General features: G+C 59.0%; 3 protein-coding genes across 19 annotated transcripts; all 3 read left to right on the top strand.

The window, feature by feature from the left end:
* Positions 1-111: 111 nt before the first annotated feature.
* On the top strand, positions 112-3,361 carry arf2b (ADP-ribosylation factor 2b). The gene is made up of 5 exons (XM_061264251.1): positions 112-271; positions 1,370-1,527; positions 1,645-1,755; positions 1,821-1,945; positions 2,068-3,361. Exons 2-5 carry the CDS (start codon positions 1,380-1,382, stop codon positions 2,227-2,229), a joined length of 546 nt encoding a protein of 181 aa, XP_061120235.1. The 5' UTR covers positions 112-271; positions 1,370-1,379; the 3' UTR covers positions 2,230-3,361.
* Positions 3,362-4,050: 689 nt separating this feature from the next.
* LOC133142740 (growth factor receptor-bound protein 10-like) lies at positions 4,051-7,427 on the top strand. 8 transcript variants are annotated; one of them, XM_061264230.1, is made up of 14 exons: positions 4,052-4,510; positions 4,766-4,874; positions 5,023-5,103; positions 5,174-5,321; positions 5,402-5,523; positions 5,593-5,661; positions 5,758-6,006; positions 6,080-6,178; positions 6,251-6,334; positions 6,413-6,529; positions 6,632-6,677; positions 6,748-6,835; positions 6,899-6,996; positions 7,061-7,427. In XM_061264230.1, exons 1-14 carry the CDS (start codon positions 4,413-4,415, stop codon positions 7,282-7,284), a joined length of 1,632 nt encoding a protein of 543 aa, XP_061120214.1. In that variant the 5' UTR covers positions 4,052-4,412; the 3' UTR covers positions 7,285-7,427. The 8 variants fall into 8 exon arrangements, with proteins under 8 accessions (XP_061120218.1, XP_061120213.1, XP_061120214.1 ...); XM_061264235.1 differs by having other exon boundaries at positions 4,053-4,510; positions 6,899-6,992; XM_061264228.1 differs by having other exon boundaries at positions 5,593-5,655; positions 6,251-6,529.
* On the top strand, positions 7,327-16,556 carry LOC133142739 (SRC kinase signaling inhibitor 1-like). 10 transcript variants are annotated; one of them, XM_061264216.1, is made up of 21 exons: positions 7,327-7,467; positions 7,565-7,661; positions 8,080-8,217; positions 9,557-9,762; positions 10,783-10,809; positions 11,452-11,653; positions 11,745-11,874; positions 11,971-12,151; positions 12,413-13,230; positions 13,298-13,387; positions 13,535-13,575; positions 13,734-13,757; positions 13,901-14,070; positions 14,176-14,351; positions 14,446-14,579; positions 14,673-14,820; positions 14,897-15,086; positions 15,147-15,414; positions 15,491-15,618; positions 15,738-15,851; positions 15,928-16,556. In XM_061264216.1, exons 3-21 carry the CDS (start codon positions 8,196-8,198, stop codon positions 16,027-16,029), a joined length of 3,171 nt encoding a protein of 1,056 aa, XP_061120200.1. In that variant the 5' UTR covers positions 7,327-7,467; positions 7,565-7,661; positions 8,080-8,195; the 3' UTR covers positions 16,030-16,556. The 10 variants fall into 10 exon arrangements, with proteins under 10 accessions (XP_061120200.1, XP_061120206.1, XP_061120202.1 ...); XM_061264222.1 differs by lacking the exon at positions 7,327-7,467 and adding an exon at positions 13,858-13,874 and having other exon boundaries at positions 7,519-7,661; positions 13,993-14,070; XM_061264218.1 differs by lacking the exon at positions 7,327-7,467 and having other exon boundaries at positions 7,519-7,661; positions 12,422-13,230.
* Positions 16,557-16,639: the final 83 nt, after the last annotated feature.

Below are 16,639 nucleotides of genomic sequence, written 5' to 3'. Positions count from 1 at the left end.
GTGCGTGTGGGCGGCGCGTGTGCACGCGGCGCGCACGCGCGCTGTATACTTCCGCGACATTTTGTGCAACATCCCATACGCGCTGCGATTGGACGCCACCGTCGGGGAGGCGGGAAAAGAGTGACGGTCTGCCTTCCTGCGATTGGTTTACAGCTGCTAGTAGGACGCACTGGAGCGCCGGCTTCCACCCGCTTGCGCAAGACGCCATTTTGGAGTAACGGCCAGTTCAACGGAAGATACGTAAAAGCTCCGCAAGCGAGCCTTTGACCAGGTAAATCTTCTCTGAATCCAACGGCGGATCCCCTCGGCACCTCCGTTGTGAGATATGTCGGCGCATCCGAGCGCAGCCTTTCAGTCGTGGCTTTGACGCGCGGTGACGCTCGCCTCGGCGCTGCTGTGACGCGGCATTTAGCGGCTAAGCTAGCAAAGAGCTGGCTCCTAACAGGCCGATCGGATAACGTTCCTATCGGACCCCCCCTTCGCCCCCCGTTATCCTTTCGCTCAAGCCAGCAGCTCCTTAATGAAATGACCCCGTTTTAAAAGCACGGCGATTGCGATGCCTTTTGTTAATGACGCCCGTGTTAGTGTAGCTAATGCTAAGGGCTAACGTATCCGCCCTACGCGATGCTAACTGTAGCGGGGCGAGCGAGCGCCCGACAACGTCACCTCTTCCTAATGCACCTTCTCTAGAGGCCAATCGCCCGCACTTGTTTGGCGTTTGCTTCCGTTATATTCATGGGGGACCCTATTGTCGCGGCCGAGCTTTGCCACAAGTCACGTTCAATGTCCGACTGCGGAGCAGCAGGCCGCCAAGCGATTAGTCAGCTCCGCTTCGCTTTGACGCCCATCGGGAACGACAAACGTCGGACTTGAACAGGACAAATGCGTCACGTTGACATCGGTCGGCCACGTTGACGTTTTGTTGGATGACAGCGAGCGGGCGGCAGTGCCATGCCGGCAGCTCGATGAACGAAGGGCCACTCCAGTGGTATTCCCCTATGAGCAGTCCTCAAGAAGGCGGCTGCTGCCGCTGCTGCCGCCGCTGCTGCCATTATTCAGTCGCGCGTTACCTGCTCGCGAATCACATTTGGCGTGCTGTGTGTGGTTAAATTTGCCATTGTAAACACTCCACAAGTCCCGTTCGACAGAAGCTTAAATAAAATGCAAGAAAGAGTGTGAACCCGGGGACGGAAACTAGGATCAGTCTCTTGTACCCGGTGGCATCACTAGCAGCACCGAGGCAAATCGGGCAAAACGCGGACACGACCGCTCCCCCGCCCAAAATTGAGTTCAAAGGATGGTCAGGCGTATTACATGTGGCGTCTCGTGAGCCTCCCTCACAACCCGCGCGCTGTGCTTCTCCCGGCAGCGTCGTCGCCATGGGCAACATATTTACTAGCGTCTTTAAGGGCCTCTTTGGCAAGAAGGAGATGAGGATCCTCATGGTGGGCCTGGACGCCGCGGGGAAGACCACCATCCTTTACAAGCTCAAGCTGGGAGAAATTGTCACCACCATTCCCACCATCGGTACGTCTCGCCGCCTGCCCACCCGCCCGCCCGCGACCCTGCGCTCGGAACTGCCGCCGAGCCTTTCCTCAAAGAGAGCTGTTGCTGTGCGCACCCCTGCCACCTTGTCACCTGCAGGTTTCAACGTGGAGACAGTGGAATACAAGAACATCAGTTTTACCGTGTGGGACGTGGGCGGTCAAGACAAAATCCGTCCGCTGTGGCGCCACTACTTCCAGAACACCCAAGGTGAGCCCATCGACGGCGCACATCCGCCGGAGCGAGCGCTCACTGACGTGCGGGCGTGTGCGTAGGTCTGATCTTCGTGGTGGACAGTAACGACCGGGAGCGCGTCAACGAGGCCCGCGAGGAGCTGTCGCGTATGCTGTCGGAGGACGAGCTCCGAGAAGCCGTCCTGCTGGTCTTTGCCAACAAACAGGTCTGAAAAAGCGCAGCGCGAAACCAAGGCGGCCTCCGAGGCCTCTTATCCGTACGGAGGCCGCAACGTAATTAGAATGACGTGTGCCTTTGCCCCCTCACTCAACTTCCCTTCCTCCGCAGGACCTCCCCAACGCCATGAACGCCGCCGAGATCACAGACAAGCTGGGCCTGCACTCGCTGCGCCAGCGCAGCTGGTACATCCAGGCCACGTGCGCCACCAGCGGGGACGGCCTCTACGAGGGCCTCGACTGGCTCTCCAACCAGCTCAAGAACCAGAAATGAGCGCTCCTCTTCTTCTTTCTTTGTTCTCTTTCCGCTCACCGCGCCGGCGCCCCGTCTGACACCTGAACCCCCACCCTCCCGCACACATACACACGTTGCAGGGGTCCGCTGCGGGTTAGGATGGGAATAACAGTGGCGCGCCTTTGGTGCCCGTTGGACTCCCCAACCTCCCTCTCAGCCGGCACTCTCCCTTCCTCCCCTCTTCCTCCTCAGAGGAAGCATGGTTTTCAAAGCCCCACCCCTATCTCCCTAAACTGTATTCAATGCCTGATTGCTAGATGTCATTTCACCCCGTATGAAGCGTTTAACCTGTATCAGGTCAGAGTTCACAGCCCCCCCTTGACCCCCCCCCCCCCCACACACACACACACACACACTTCCCCATCAATCATGAAAATCATGCTGTCTCTGCAATCACACCCTACACCCCAGCACAAGGCGCGTTTGTGGCAGGAGTCAACAAGACTGTGATGAGCTTCATTGTCAACATTTGAAAGCAACTTCTCTTTTTCTTGTTCTTCTCGTTCTTCCTGTCACGCAATTCTATTTGTACTTTTGACTGCGCAACCAAACAAAAGCGTCCGGGCAGTTTGGACACACACAAACAAACAAACAAAAACAAGAAAAGGACAAAAAATGTGTCCACCAGCCAGCATGTTTTCAGGTCTAGCGGTCGCCGTCTGGTGTGGATGAAGGATTTGGGCATCGGGTGAGGCCGGCTGCTGGTGGAGTCGGCTCGGCTGGGCTCAGGTCTGTTTGGGGAGCTTGTGAGGCGAGACCTCGTCGCCCCGTCCCGCTACAATGATTGTAAATGTATAAGGTGTTTGTGTGGGCTTTGCTCAACAAATGCAAACATGATTTGGTCCAGGAAAAAAAAAAAAAGAAAGAAACGCCATGACGTGGTCACGCACCGCAAATGTCGCCCCAACGGGTTGTGTATCAAACCAGGCCGCCAGGTGGCGCCAAAGAAGCGTCAACGAGATTGCAAATGTTAATTTGGGCCACAGTCCGCGTTTTCATTTCTCGTCGGAATAAATGTTTATTTGTACAACACTCAGCTTTTCATTTCATCTTACTTTCATTCTTACGTCTCCTCGAATGATGGTTTTGTTTCATTAAATGTTTAACGTTATTTTCTCTTCATTGGTCAAAAGTCACTTGATTCTAACGTTTTAATTCAAGTTCACTCTAATAAATGCTTATTTGTGTAACAAAATGATTAGTTTATTGAAATTAGCTATTCATGTCTGTTTGCACAGGATTTTTCTCCCTCTGGCTAAGGGGCGGCATGTAACTATATCTGATACAATGCACGTTTTTTTTTGTTTTTTTACATCTAATAATATTGACCGTACAACTCAGTAATTCTTACAAAGTTATTTGTAAACGTTTTCAAATACTTTATTGCCTGTCAAACGACATGCCATGATATACATAATTAACCATTAATCGGTAAGACGTTTTAATTTTTCTATTCATTTGCAGAACTTTTCATGTGAATTCGAGCCTTTGTACAGCAAGTTCATCTCAATTTATTCATGAATGCTCATTTGTTTAAATGACTAAGAGTTTCTTTGTAGAAGTTGCTAGATTTGAAAGTCTTCTTGTTTAAGAGGTTCATCTATGTAGTTGGTAGAATTTAGTTGTAATTAAAATGTTGATTATCATAAATATTCAGACAACAGTGGCTCCAATCCTTTTTTCGTGACCTTAGAAATTCATGACCTTTTTTTTAAATGATCACTTGTTGTTCTGTCGGTAGATTGGTCGTCACGTGATCACCTGGCCGCGTGTGGCTCCTCCCCCCGCAGCCGGCCAAAGGTGTGGGCGGGCGTGACGTCATCGTCGCCATAATGACTGGCAGCTGAGCGGCGGCCTGGAAACAACAGGTCGCGCACGCCACAGGGCCGCCGCCGGCGAGTCGCCACGGAGAGACAAACGCCGTCACGCGCTGTGTCTACTCTACTCTACTCTACTCTACTCTACTCTACTCTACTCTACTCTACTCTACTCTACTCTACTCTACTCTACTCTACTCTACTCTACTCTGTGTTGTTTGTCAGGTTGTGTTTGTGGCTTTGCGTCGCCGTCAGGTGAAAAGGGGCGCCAAGCGAGTGGACGCTGGCGGCCAGTTGTCTTCGGAAACGCGAAAGGGCGCCGCGCCGCGCCGCTTTGAGACGGACATGTGGCAAAAAGAAAGTTTGGGCGACGACGTCACCCGTCTGGAAGTGCGCCGTTCCCAACCAATCAGCATCGCCACCAGGACTTCCGTCAACAGCAGGTGCGTCATGACGTCACCAACAAGCACTGCATGGCCTCTGCGCCGGACTCCATCGGGTGCCACGTGGCGACTGCTTCCGACTTATCCACGTCCATTTTTGGGGTTGACATGAGTAGCAGTTGTTTTTTGTCTGTCTACACGAGCACTACTGCAAAGCAGTCCACTTTGTGCCTATGTAGCGTAGCTTATGTGGCTACGTGTACGCCGGCATTGTTTGTTGACACCGAGTGACACCGGTTTGCCTTTCTCTCGCAGGAGCGACGGGAGCCAGGGTTTCTCATCATCTGCGCCATGCGTCCCGAACCCCTTCCCGGAGCTGTGCGGCCCTTCCGGCTCTCCCGTGGCCACGGTCGGCGACAAAGACGTGAGTCGGGCGCACGCGTCCTTCCTCGCTCATTGCCGCTTGACTTTGCGAGTCATCGGTCTTAAGGGACGCTCGCAAGCATTCGCACGCACATGCGCTCCTCCGGCCGATGGTCACGCCCACATGCATGTCTTTGATGGAGCGGCAGCGGCGGCAGCGGCGGCGTTCCTTCCAAGCGAGCGAACGGAGCCCCCAAAGTCCGAACTGGAGCCAGCTGAGCGACGGCAACGTGAGCGCAGACAGAAAAGTAAGTTCTGACGCGCTCGGGACTCAGTTTGTCCTTTTGCGGCTGACGTCAGCCACTGAAGGTTTTCGGCGAGGACGAGCACGGCCGCTGGCTTCTCGTGAGCGCCGGCGCCACGGCCATGGATGTTTGTATTATGTTGGCGGGCTGCGGCGAGCGGGCGAACTTGGCCCTGACGGAGGTCCATCCCGCACTCGGCTTCGGTAACGCACACGCGCTCGCTCGCATGCACGCACGCGAGCGAGCGAGCGAGTGTATGAGCCAAGGCGCGTCACCCCCACAGAGAGGTGCCTGGAGGACCACGAGGCGGTGCTGGAGGTTCAGGCCGGCTGGGCTGTCAAGGCCGACGCCAGGCTCGTCTTCTGCAAGAATTACGCCAAGTACGAGTTCTTCCGGAAGCCCGCGGTAAGAACGCCGCCGTCCCTGGCGTGCCTAAGCGTTTGACCGTCGGCTCACGTGACGTCTTGCCCTCAGCTTTTCTTCCCGGACGCCATGATCGCGGACGGCGGCGGCAAAGCCGTGACGTCGCGACAGCCGGTGCAGGTGGCAGCCCACGAGGCAGCGCACGACGTAGCGCACGACGTGTCACCTCTCGCGATGACTGACTCTGTCCCGACGTCCCCCCCCCCCCCCATGCAGGACCTGGTCCGTCAAGGCTCGTGTCCCGACATCTGCGGCTTCCTGCACGTGAAGGTGTGCGGGCGCAAGTCGTGGAAGCGGGCTCACTTCCTGCTGCGCCGTTCGGGTCTGTACCGCTCGTCCAAGGACACGTCCAAGGAGCCGCGCCAGCTGCATTACGTGGCCGACCTCGGCCACCTCCACGTCTACAACGTGGTCAACGCTCGCAACGTTTACGGCGCGCCGCAAGACTTTTGCTTCGCCCTAGCGGTTGGTCACCTTTGCCCCGTGTCTCGGCGCTAGCAAAACCTGAATGGGACTTGAGCTGTGTGCATGCGTACAGCCCTCAGGTAGTCCGGTCCGCCTTCAGCACGTGAAGATGCTGTGCGCCGACAGCGAGCAGACCAGAACCTGCTGGACCTCGGCCTTGCGCTTATTCAAGGTGGGATTCTGATGCTTTTGATCGGTCGGCGTGACCCGCATCTGACCCGCTTTCTGGGCGTCTCTGCATCAGTATGGGAAGCAGCTGCAGTGTAACTTCCAACAGTCCAAGTGGGCCCGACAAAGTTTGGATGGAACAAAACTGACGGATGGCAGAGTGAGCGAGCGCGCACGCACGCATGTGCACACACACACACACACGCGCGCGCACACACAAATGAAGAAGACTCTGCAGGCCAAGTCGCAGGCCAGCCTGGTGGGCAGGGACTCTTCAGCAAGTTCCGCAGACCGAGTCCTCGAGACCCCGAGCGAGGCGGATTTCGTGGAGCGGCAGGAGCAACAAGCGTTTTGGGTGAGGAGCAGGCGTGCCAGCTTGTTGCTACAATGTCGGCTGTGAGGAGTCACGCTCATCGTGCTCTGACCTGTTTTTTTTTTTTTTTGGGTGGCTTGTCAGCGTGGGGAAGCCATGCACCGCAGCCTGCCCGACCTGAACTGGGCCCGTAAGTCGCCGACGTTTCCTTGCCGCTGCTTTTGGCACCCGAGGTGACCGTTTGTTCCCCGGCTTGTCAGCGCTCCACGCCGGCCTGCCGTGGTTCGGCGGCGCCGTGACACGGAAGGGAGCGCAGACGGTGATGGAGAAGCAGGGCCTGGTGGACGGGTGAGCCCAATGGCTGTCTTTGTGTGTTTGCACCTTATTGGCGCCTTTGTTCTCTTTGCGCAGGACGTTCCTGATCCGGGGCAGCCGGCAGCACGCCCGCTGCTTCGTGTTGTCGTTGTGTTTCCAGCTGAAGACTGAACACTTTCTGGTCATCCCGGTGGGTGAGCGCCTGCCTCTCACGTGTGTTGCTGCGTGCGTGCGTGCTAACAGTGTGTGCGTTTCCAGTGCGAGGACGGCGGGCGGCAGTATCTGACGATGGACGACGGCGCGACTCTGTTCACGGACCTGACGCAGCTGGTGGATTTCCACCAGATCAACAAAGGCATCCTGCCAGTCTGCCTCAAGCACCCGTGCATACTTTGAACTGCCCCGCCCTGCCCCGCCCTGCCCCTTCCCCAAACAGATGGCCGGACGGGAGGTTCTGTGGCGCCACCAGCCGGGTCACGTGACTGACTGAGAGCCTTCCTCCACGTCGGCAGGAAAGTAGACAAAGTGACGTCACCTCGGCGACGTGCGTCCTCTTTCCGTTTGACCACATTTGGGAATGCCTTTTTGGAATTGACTTTAGTTCAATAAAACATTTTGCACCAAACATGATTGGCCAGCCTCATGGCTTTCGAGCAAGTGATCAGGTATTAATGAGATGCCGCCATCGTATCGGGCGGGCACAGCACGGCGATGCCCTTTGGTAGCTTGCTGTGCTAACCGTATACTTTTGTCCATGTTGAGTGTGCGACGAAAGGCCAACAGGAAGCCAGTCCCGCCGATGTCACCCACAAGCGCTGCCGCGATGACATGCCACCACTTTCGGCGGGAGCGTGCGCAGGTGACGTTTGCATTTTATCGTTCATTTATGCCCCATTAGCATTTGAGCGTCTTGAGTTCTACATCTACACACACGTGCATGCACTCACGGACACGCACACACACAGGACACGGGGTCAGGCACTTGTAAGTCTATGCTTCAGCCCACACTCCTTCCTGTTCAAAGAAATAAAGCGAGATACACACACACACACACACACACACATCCAAATGTGTATAGTGAGAAGCCTGCATGCAGAAATATGGGGACAGGGAAACACACGCACAGCGCTTTGCTCGCTCGCTCGCTCGACTTGCCGAGATGAAAGTTGGTGCAGACAGGGTGTCGGCCCTTTAAGAGGCTGCGCAAGTGGGCGGTGGGTGAGGGGGGCATCCATAAAAGAAGACTTTATCCAACGTCCTCCGCTGTCATCCGCCAGCTTCGCAGACGTGCCGGCTTCGCAGACGTGCCGGCTCGCTGGAGCGGCGGCGCCGCCATCCGAGATGGCCAGACCGTGACGACGAGCGCTGAAGAGGAGGAGGCGGCGCACTTGGAATGGGGAACTCGTCTTTCCCAGGCACGTAGACTCCGCCGCCGCAGGTAGCCTCAACTCTGCCGCCCGCTCACATGCGCGCTCACGTGCGCGCCTGTGCCGTCCCTCGATTGCCGCGGCGGGAACTCAGCCAGCGTCTCGCCTCGGTTCCCTCCCTCGGGTGCTAGCGAGCGCGCGCGCGCTCGTTCCGCACGCTCCCATTACGTCGGCGTTTGGAGTACGGCGGAATCGCCTCTGTAATAAGCGCCGTCCGGAAGTGGCCTATCAAAGACCGCAGGCATTGCAGCACTTGCAAACTAGAGCCCGACGTAGACGAGCCCAAGCTGTTTTGCCAGAGCGCGAGAAGAACGCCTAGGCGTTGTACTAGCGGCGTGACACCGAGTCGGCTATAAAGTCAGCTGCCAACTAATCCGGAATCCCTTTCGACAAGCAATTTTACCACGTCCCATTTGGGCAAATTGACGCCATTTTAAAGTCAACCGCCACCTAGTGAACCAAAGTGTCATTACACGCAACATCAAGGAGGGTTCATGGCACACAAAAACGTGCCAAAATAGCACAACTTGCGCCGGTTGCTTTGTCGCCTGCAAATGAGGCACAGCACCGAACGGAAGCTGGCGCTACCGCCACGGAAGTGCCAAAAGTTGCGGCTCAAAGCGGCCAGCCGACACAACATGGCACGGCACGCCACGGCGGGCGCCGCCGCGGCTCTCGTGACGCAAATTGCCCAAAGTCCGTTCCGCAAATGAGCCCGTCAGGGAGCGAGTCCGAGGGAAGCTGCGGGAGCGCTACGACATCGTCCGAAGCGGCGAGGAAGCGGCGGCGCTGCTGGAGGGGGAGGGGGGCTCGCTGGGGGCACATGTGCAACGCCCAGATAGCGGAGGAAAAGTGGAGCGAGAGAGAAAAGCCCTTCATTCTGCGCCAGAGAGGATTAAAGAGGAGGCGGCGGCGGCGGCGGCAGCAGAGGCGGGGTGGGGGCCGGTGCAGCTCACCAGACACCAAGACGTCGCATGTGCCAGCTCCGCTCGATCCTCCACTTGGGCAAGGGGGGTTCCCCTCATAAGTGCCTCCAACCCGTGCAAGCCAACGTGATGGCCTTTTGGCGCCATGTCCACGCCATGGCCGCGCTTGCCACATTGGCCAGACACCAATGTGGCGGTGTGACACGATTGGCTCACTCGAAGGCGTGTTGGCAGCACGCGACGCCAGGTGGGCGTGACCCGCCGGACGGAGCACAGCCGTTCCACGGTTGACGTCACGCCGGGCCCAACACAACGAGAGCCCCGTTCACGCTCAGCCTCTGACGGCACCGCGAGCCCGTTCACGCTCGGCCTCTGACGGCGCCCTTTGGCCTCCCGCGCAGGTCGAGAGAAGAGAAAGAATCCCATGATCTCCGCCAGTGATGCCGAATTCCCGCCGGCCGGATCTCGGGGGGGCCGGCGCTCCACCGCCTCCCCGTCAACGCCATCCTCCTCGCCAAAGCGGGCTCGCGACGCGGTCGACGGCCCGGAGGCCCTACGCGGCGTCTGCCGGGAGGTGTCGGCGGGAGCCACAGCCGGAGGACGACAGGTATGCCCGTTGTGACGCCCGCCCACCCTCACGTTTGCCCTTGCTAGCGCAAGCACTTTTTGAGCGCCACACATATTGGCGACTAACAGCCAGGTGATGTCATCAAGAGTTGCCCCCCGAGTTGCACGATAGGCATTGTGCCATTTCCGTGAAGCAAATGCGTAATTCAATTGCCGATAGAGGTGTGCCGCCTCTGTAAGCGTGTAGGGCGTGAGAAACTAGCAGTCGCTACATCATTTATGTGATGTGATTGGCGTTATTACGCGTCTGTCTTGCGTGATTGGCAAAATGGGATTGGCGTTGCCTGTTTAGAGGCGGGAGGGGCTGAGAGACAGTGAAAGCGAGCGAGCGAGCGAGTGAGGAGGAAGGGGAGGGGAGGGGAGCAGGATGCGGATCGCCTCGGAGGCGCCGCTGCTGCCGCCGCCGTCGTCGTAGCGACGAGGCGTTTGGTTGCGCGAAAGCCGCAGCGGGCGTCCCAGGGAGGGAAAATGGAACGCCGGGGGGGGTGAAGAGCAAGGAGGACAAATGCGCTTGCTGAGTAACCACGGTAACCGTCTCCACTCGTCAAGGGAAAGGATGCTGGTGTTGTGCCTGTAAATGTGCTGCATGTGCGGCCAAGAACCCGTGTGCGCGTGCGTGCGCGTTGCTGCACTGACAGCCTGCTGAGTGAGGACTGAACGTGTTTGGCTGCAGAGAGAGGGAAGGGTGTGTACCAAGATGGCTGCTTGTGCTGCCCCGAGGTCACTTCCTGCCGTGCCAAAAGCGGCAACAACAGGCCAATCATTTTGCCATGGAAATCAGCTGAGGTCCGATGGTGGGGCGGCCGCTGTTTATTTTTCCTCACTAACGCTAGCTTGTTGGAACTTCAAAACAAACATTATTTTTGTTCCGCGGGCACGTCAATCGGCCGATGTGACTCGGTCAATCTCCGGTCTGGTCCTTCCTGTTGCCTGGCCATCTGTGGATACGTGGAATTTGAGGGCGCCCGATGGATGACTTTGTGTTGTTCTTGTTCCTCAGCCGCAAGCTAACTACTGGAGCTTCAAGGTCAGCACTCGTCTTTCTTTCTTTCTGTCTTTCTTTCTTTCGTTCTCTCTCGTTCTCTCTCGTTCTCTCTCGTTCTCTCTCGTTCTCTCTTTCTCTCTCTGTCTCTCTCCCGCCATCATGCCCGCCCGCTCAACATCATCATTGCACTTTGCCTGCTGCAAGGGAGCAAAAAAAGCAAAGTTCAATTGCAGAATTTCACATGAAGATGTGCAAAAGTTCTGGTCCTTTTGCTCCCTCCCAAGTCAAAGCTGCCAGTTTTGGGGCGCTTGAGCATTGTCAAAACAGGATCATGATAAAGGATTGACCTTTGACCTGAAATGTCCCACCCCATTCCAACATCAAGCGTGCCGCCATCAAACATGAAATTGTGTGTCTGTGTGCGTGCGGCGGCCGCATCCAAATCCCGCCGCAGCTGCCCGTCTGCCTCGGAATGACAAACGCTTGACAAGGATTGAGTGACGTGAGTGTGTGCGCGCGTGAGTGTGTGCGCGCGTGAGTGCGTGTGCGCGCGCGCGCGGCGACCCGTCAGAAGTACCTGGCCCCGCGAGTCCATTCGTCTGTCCGTCCGTCTTTGGGAGTAGACCAGGAGAGAATGCATTGAGTGACGTCCAACTCACCCATTGTTTGTGGTGTGTGGGGCAGAGTCGGACACCGCGCCCTGGCGGCCCGAGCCCACCGCCGCCGCCGTCGGCAGCCAGCAGAGGCTCCTCGCCACCGTCCGCCGAGCACCGGGGCGCCATGTCGGACAGCGAGCTTCCTGCCGCCTTTTGCCGCACAAGCAGACTGCGACAGAGTCTCCCGCTGGCCCGATCCTCGGCCAGCCAGTCCAAGCCGCACGCGCCAGGTGAGCAGCCTGGCCCCAGCTGGCCCCGGCTGGCCCCGCCAGCTTCCTTTCCTTCCATCCTTGCTGTCCTTCTCCCTTTCCTTTCTGGCAGGCATGCTGTTCCTGCAGCTGGGGGAGGAGACTCGGCGCGTACACCTGACGCACGAGCTGAGCAGCCTGGACACCCTGCGAGCGCTCATCGTGCACATGTTCCCTCAGCGGCTCAGCATGGCCACGCTCAGGTACACCGGGTGGGCGGGCGTAAACAACATCCGCCGGCCCCATCTCGACTCAGCTCGGCAACATCGGGGTGAGCCTCGGGTCCTGGCGCTTTTCAGGTCTCCCAGCACGGCTCTGCTCATCAAGGACGAGAACCGCAATGTCTTCTACGAGCTGGAGGACCCGCGGGACGTGCAAGACCGCTGCGTCATCAAAATCTACTGCAAGGAGCCCGTCTACGGGACCTACCCGGGCCAGCGCCACAACTCGCCCTTGCAGCTGGCCAACGGAGAGATCAGGGTGAGCGACAACAGGACTAAAGCCTGCCTGCCTGCCTGCCTGCCTGCCTGCCTGCCTGCCTGCCTGCCTGCCTGCCTGCCTGCCTGCCTGCCTGCCTGCCTGCCTGCCTGCCTGCCTGCCTGCGTGGCTGCCTACCTGCCTGCCTGCCTGCCTGCCTGCCTGCCTGCCTGCCTGCCTGCCTGCCTGCCTGCCTGCCTGCCTGCCTGCCTGCCTCCTTCCTTCCCTCTCTCAATCTAAGAGGCTCGCTGTGTGCTTTGTGAGCCCCTCCAGCGCGAGATGGTGTACACCCCCCAGGACTCGCCCCCCAGCCGACGCCTGGGTGGGGCGGCGCCGCCCATGTCCACCTCACAGCATCGCTCCGCCTCATCCTCGCCGCCTCAGGCCTTGCGGACAAGGCTACTCTACGGCGGCGGCCGCCCCACCTCCTACGCCGGTCCGGCAGCCCACCATCATGGCGTGACGCTGGGCCACCACTCGCCCCACCTGCCGCCGCCCTCGGCGGCCTTTGGCACCTCCCCCAGCGCCATCCTGGAGCGTCGCGATGTGAAGCCGGACGACGAAGCGGGCGGGCACCGCGGCGTGATGCTTTTGCGGGCCGACGAACGCGGAGGGGGCGGCATCTATATGGCTCCCTATTCCGTGGGCGGCGAGGCCCGCTTAGGGCTTACCGGGGCGCCGCCTTCGCCACTTACCGGCCGGAGTGACCCGTACGGCTCCTTGTACCGGCGAGGAGCGGGCGGGACGGTGTGTTCCCTGATGGATGGTGGGGGCGGCGGTGGCCTATACAGGGCTGGTGGCGGCGCCCTTTACAACGACACCTACGCGCCGTCCATGTTGAGCCTGCGAGTTGCGCCGCCCTCCTCGCCGCAGAAAATTGCAGACGCGCGCGAGGCCTACGCCAGCACACTGCCCTCCCGCGGCTCCCCTGCCAGGGCCGAGCGCCGTCGCGACTCCGTGATGTCATCCGTGGGTGCCGACAGTCCCGGGGCTCGGGGGCTGACCTCAGAACAGCTGTGCCTATTGGCGGCAGCAGCGGGAGGCGCCGGGGGCGAAGTCCGAGGAGATGAGAGTGAGACCAGGTGAGGTGGCTGAAACTTTGAGGGGCTCAAGATGATGATGATGATGATGATGTGCGTGGGTGTGAAGGGAGCGGATGGAGGTGATGGAGAAGCAGATTGCCAGCCTGACATGTCTGCTGCAGCGAGTCCTCAGCAGGGTGCCCCAAGACCACAGTCCGTAAGCCCTCCCACATCCTCGCTTCCTTGTCGTACGAGCGTGCGTGCATCTGAACGTACGTGTGTGTGTGCGCGCGAGTCCAGAGCCAAGCGGCCGGAGACCACGGGCTTCTGGTCAAACCTGTCTTCCTTTTCTGCTTTGTGTTAGGGATAAAATGGAGTCAGCCAGCGACGGCTCAGGCACAGATCGTAAGTAAAGTCGAGAGGAACCGCTGGCATGTAGCCATCAGCGGCTAGCTTGGCGCTACTGATTGCCTACTGCGAGCTTGTCCTTGCTAACGTGCAGCGCATCTCCTCTTTACTGACTGCTGCTAGCATGTAACTGCTGATCATGCTTCTTGTTCTAGCTGGACCTGCTAAACAAAAGAAAGGTACATGTCAAAGGTCAAGTCTGTGTGGAATGTGCTGCGTGCGTGCCCGTCACATGATGCCATGTGCATGACTCTAAAATGTCGGTCACTGTGCTCCCAGTTGTGGCGTCTAGCAAAGTAAGGCTACTGTTGATTTGTCACAGCCGTGACCCCGTCTGGCCCCCTGGCGCTGATGCCGCCGCCGCTCCCGCCCGCCGACGCCGCCAGCCAGCCGCTGACTGTGTCCCGCTTGCAGATGCATCGCCACCTGCTGGGCCTGCAACAGAGCACCAATGCGCTGCGGACGCAACTCTCGCAGCTGCGCAACATGCAGGTGTGTGTGTACAGGTGACTGACTCGCGGTTGAGTGCGTGTGATTGCGTGTTGCTAATAAAGTGGCTGTGTGTGCCTGCCTGCCTGCCTGCCTGCCTGCTGTCAGCTGGAGAATCAGGATTGTGTGTTGGCGCTGCTGAGGAAGACAGAGGCAGAGCTTAATGTGCTGATGCAGGACGCTGCGCGTGCACAAGAGGATCCCCTGCAGCGGCAGCGCCTTCTAGTGGAGGAGGAGCGCCTCAAGTATCTCAACCAGGAGGAGACGCTCGTGCACAAGTTGCAGTCAGTACAGCTTCCTTCCTTCCTTCTGTCCAATCTCGCGGCCTCCCTTCCTTGGCGATGTTGACCTTTGCGGCCGACCGTGCGTGCCCCCCAGCGACCTGGAGCGGTGGGTGGAGGAGCTGCAGGAGAACAAGTCGAGCGCGGCCGGGCTCCCGGTGAGCCAGCGGGACCTCCGACAGAAAATGCAGGAGCTCAAAATGCTGGCCGACAAGCTGGGCAGCCTCAAGAGTGAGTACTCGAGTACCGAGGGCGCCTCCTTGCGTACTTGACAACTACTGCGTGAAACATCCTGCCATGTCTTCTTCCGCCGGGCCGGGCCAGGCCAGTTCCCGGGCCTGCAGAGCAAGATGCGCGTGGTGCTGCGCGTGGAGGTGGAGGCGGTCAAGTTTCTGAAGGAGGAGCCTCATCGTCTGGACGCGCTGCTGCAGCGCTGCAACAACGTCGGCGACACGCTGGGCGCGCTTCGGAGGTAAGGCCCACTTTTAACGCCTTGACATGGGCTCTCTCTCTCTCTCTCTCTCTCTCTCTCTCTCTCTCTCTGTCAGGCAGGCCAGCGAGAAGGAGCAGCAGGAAGAGGCGGGCGGCGGCGGCTCGTCGCAAACGAGCTCTGCCCTCAGCCTGACGGAGAGCGACGGGCGGACAGCGCTCTGCGCTGCCGAGCCTCCGCTCACCTTCCGAAGTCGCGCCGGAGCTGAGAAGATTGTGAACGCGCACGTGTCAGCTGATGTCACGCTGGTGAGTCAACTGCCCGCGTCTTCCAGATGATCGTGACGACGCGTGTCTCGCCCACATCAGGCGGCGGAGCGCGACTGGGCCCAGAGGCGCGCCAGCCTGACGCAGTTCAGCGCTCAGGACATCAACCGGCTGCTGGAGGAGACACAGGCCGAGCTCCTGAAGGCCATTCCCGACCTGGACTTGGCTGCCAAGACCGTCACCAAACCGGCCGTGCCCCCCAAACCGCAGATGGCCCCAGCTAGCGATCTGCAGCCGCCGGGCAAGGTGCAGCTGGCGGCGCAGAAACTCAACAGCATGGAAGCGGCGGCCACTTCCCAGCGAGGCTCAGGTAGAGAGAGAGAGAGAGCCAGCAAACTGCACATCTACTCTAGCAAATTCCATTGAATGTTTGCGCACGTCGCCAGTGGACGTGGGCGTGTCCCGGTGCCGCGCGGACAAACCAGCCAAGTCTCCGCCGCCGCCGCCTCGCCGGAGCTTCCCGTCGCCACTCGGCGCCGGCCGCGGCGCCGACGACGACGGCAAGAGCAGCAAGGTGAGCCGCGGGGCGTCGCTCGCTTGCCCGCCCGCCCACCGCGGGGCGTCGCTTGCCCGCCACGGGCTGCCGCGGGTCATCGTGCGCTGCCCACCGTTGTGTGTCTGCTGCGTTGAAAGATGGAGGACAACGAGGCGCCCGTGGCTCTGCTCAGGCCGAGGCGGGCCACCCCCTCGGACGCAGCCCGCCCCGCCTCCACGCCGCCCGGGGGCCTTGGAGACAAGCAGAAGGAGGTAGCGCTCGTCCGCCTGCCGTTTGTTCATTTTGAGCCCTTTTCTCAAATGCAAGCTAAAGTGTGTGACTTGGCAGGTGCTGGGCGGTTCAACGGTGGCGGCTCGCCTCAAACATTTGGAGTCCAAAGAGGAAGTGCGAGCCTTGGCGGGAGGCCAGCAGCAGGTATTCCACTTCTAGGAGCCTGCCGCAAGAAGGAAGACGGTTGGCCTCCTTCCCCTCCTCCCCTTCTTTTGTGCAATAAGCCACTTGCCGCCTGTACTTTGAAAAGCCGGCCGGCCGACAAGCGCCGTAAAATTACTGAGCGAGGAAGGACCCGCAAGCGCAAAGGATCCCCATTGGCCATTTACCCCTGGCTCGCTCACTTGTTTCCAATCATTTGCATGACAATTCATTTGTGGTCACGCCACGTGGGCCAACACCAAGGATCCCCCCCCCCCCCGATTTAGTGTAGAACGTGTCCGTGTTGTGCTCCCCAGAAGAAGACAAATGCCATCTATGTTTTCTACTTGTTTTCTATTTTTATACGCATCGAGTGTGTCGATTATTTTGACGGCGGTGGACCGTGTCCCACCCCCCATTTTTGAGCTGTTCCCCGCCCGGCATGGCGTCCATCTGTTGAGTCGATCATCTCAGTCGGTGGCATGCAAAGTGTAGACAAAGTGCACGTGGACGACTTGTCATCCTAATGAAAATGCAAATGTGAAGCGTGTCCTGTCGCCGTTCTGTGTGTCCGACGTACGTACGTACGGCTGGAAGAATTTTAGAAAGCCAGCGAGAGTGCGCGTCG

This window comes from Syngnathus typhle, linkage group LG18 (genome assembly GCF_033458585.1).
Source record: "Syngnathus typhle isolate RoL2023-S1 ecotype Sweden linkage group LG18, RoL_Styp_1.0, whole genome shotgun sequence".
NCBI lineage: Eukaryota > Metazoa > Chordata > Actinopteri > Syngnathiformes > Syngnathidae > Syngnathus > Syngnathus typhle.
This window is presented reverse-complemented; position numbering and strand designations above follow the sequence as displayed.

Coding starts and splice junctions, on each gene's coding strand:
- arf2b (XM_061264251.1), top strand. CDS start 1,380: ATGGGCAACATATTTACTAGCGTCTTTAAGGGCCTCTTTGGCAAGAAG. Junction 1,756..1,820: donor CTACTTCCAGAACACCCAAG/GTGAGCCCATCG, acceptor GCGTGTGCGTAG/GTCTGATCTTCGTGGTGGAC. Junction 1,946..2,067: donor TGGTCTTTGCCAACAAACAG/GTCTGAAAAAGC, acceptor CTTCCTCCGCAG/GACCTCCCCAACGCCATGAA.
- LOC133142740 (XM_061264227.1), top strand. CDS start 4,413: ATGTGGCAAAAAGAAAGTTTGGGCGACGACGTCACCCGTCTGGAAGTG. Junction 5,104..5,173: donor GCCAGCTGAGCGACGGCAAC/GTGAGCGCAGAC, acceptor GGCTGACGTCAG/CCACTGAAGGTTTTCGGCGA. Junction 6,836..6,898: donor AAGCAGGGCCTGGTGGACGG/GTGAGCCCAATG, acceptor CTCTTTGCGCAG/GACGTTCCTGATCCGGGGCA.
- LOC133142739 (XM_061264216.1), top strand. CDS start 8,196: ATGGGGAACTCGTCTTTCCCAG. Junction 14,821..14,896: donor ACGCTGGGCGCGCTTCGGAG/GTAAGGCCCACT, acceptor TCTCTCTGTCAG/GCAGGCCAGCGAGAAGGAGC. Junction 15,852..15,927: donor TTGGAGACAAGCAGAAGGAG/GTAGCGCTCGTC, acceptor GTGACTTGGCAG/GTGCTGGGCGGTTCAACGGT.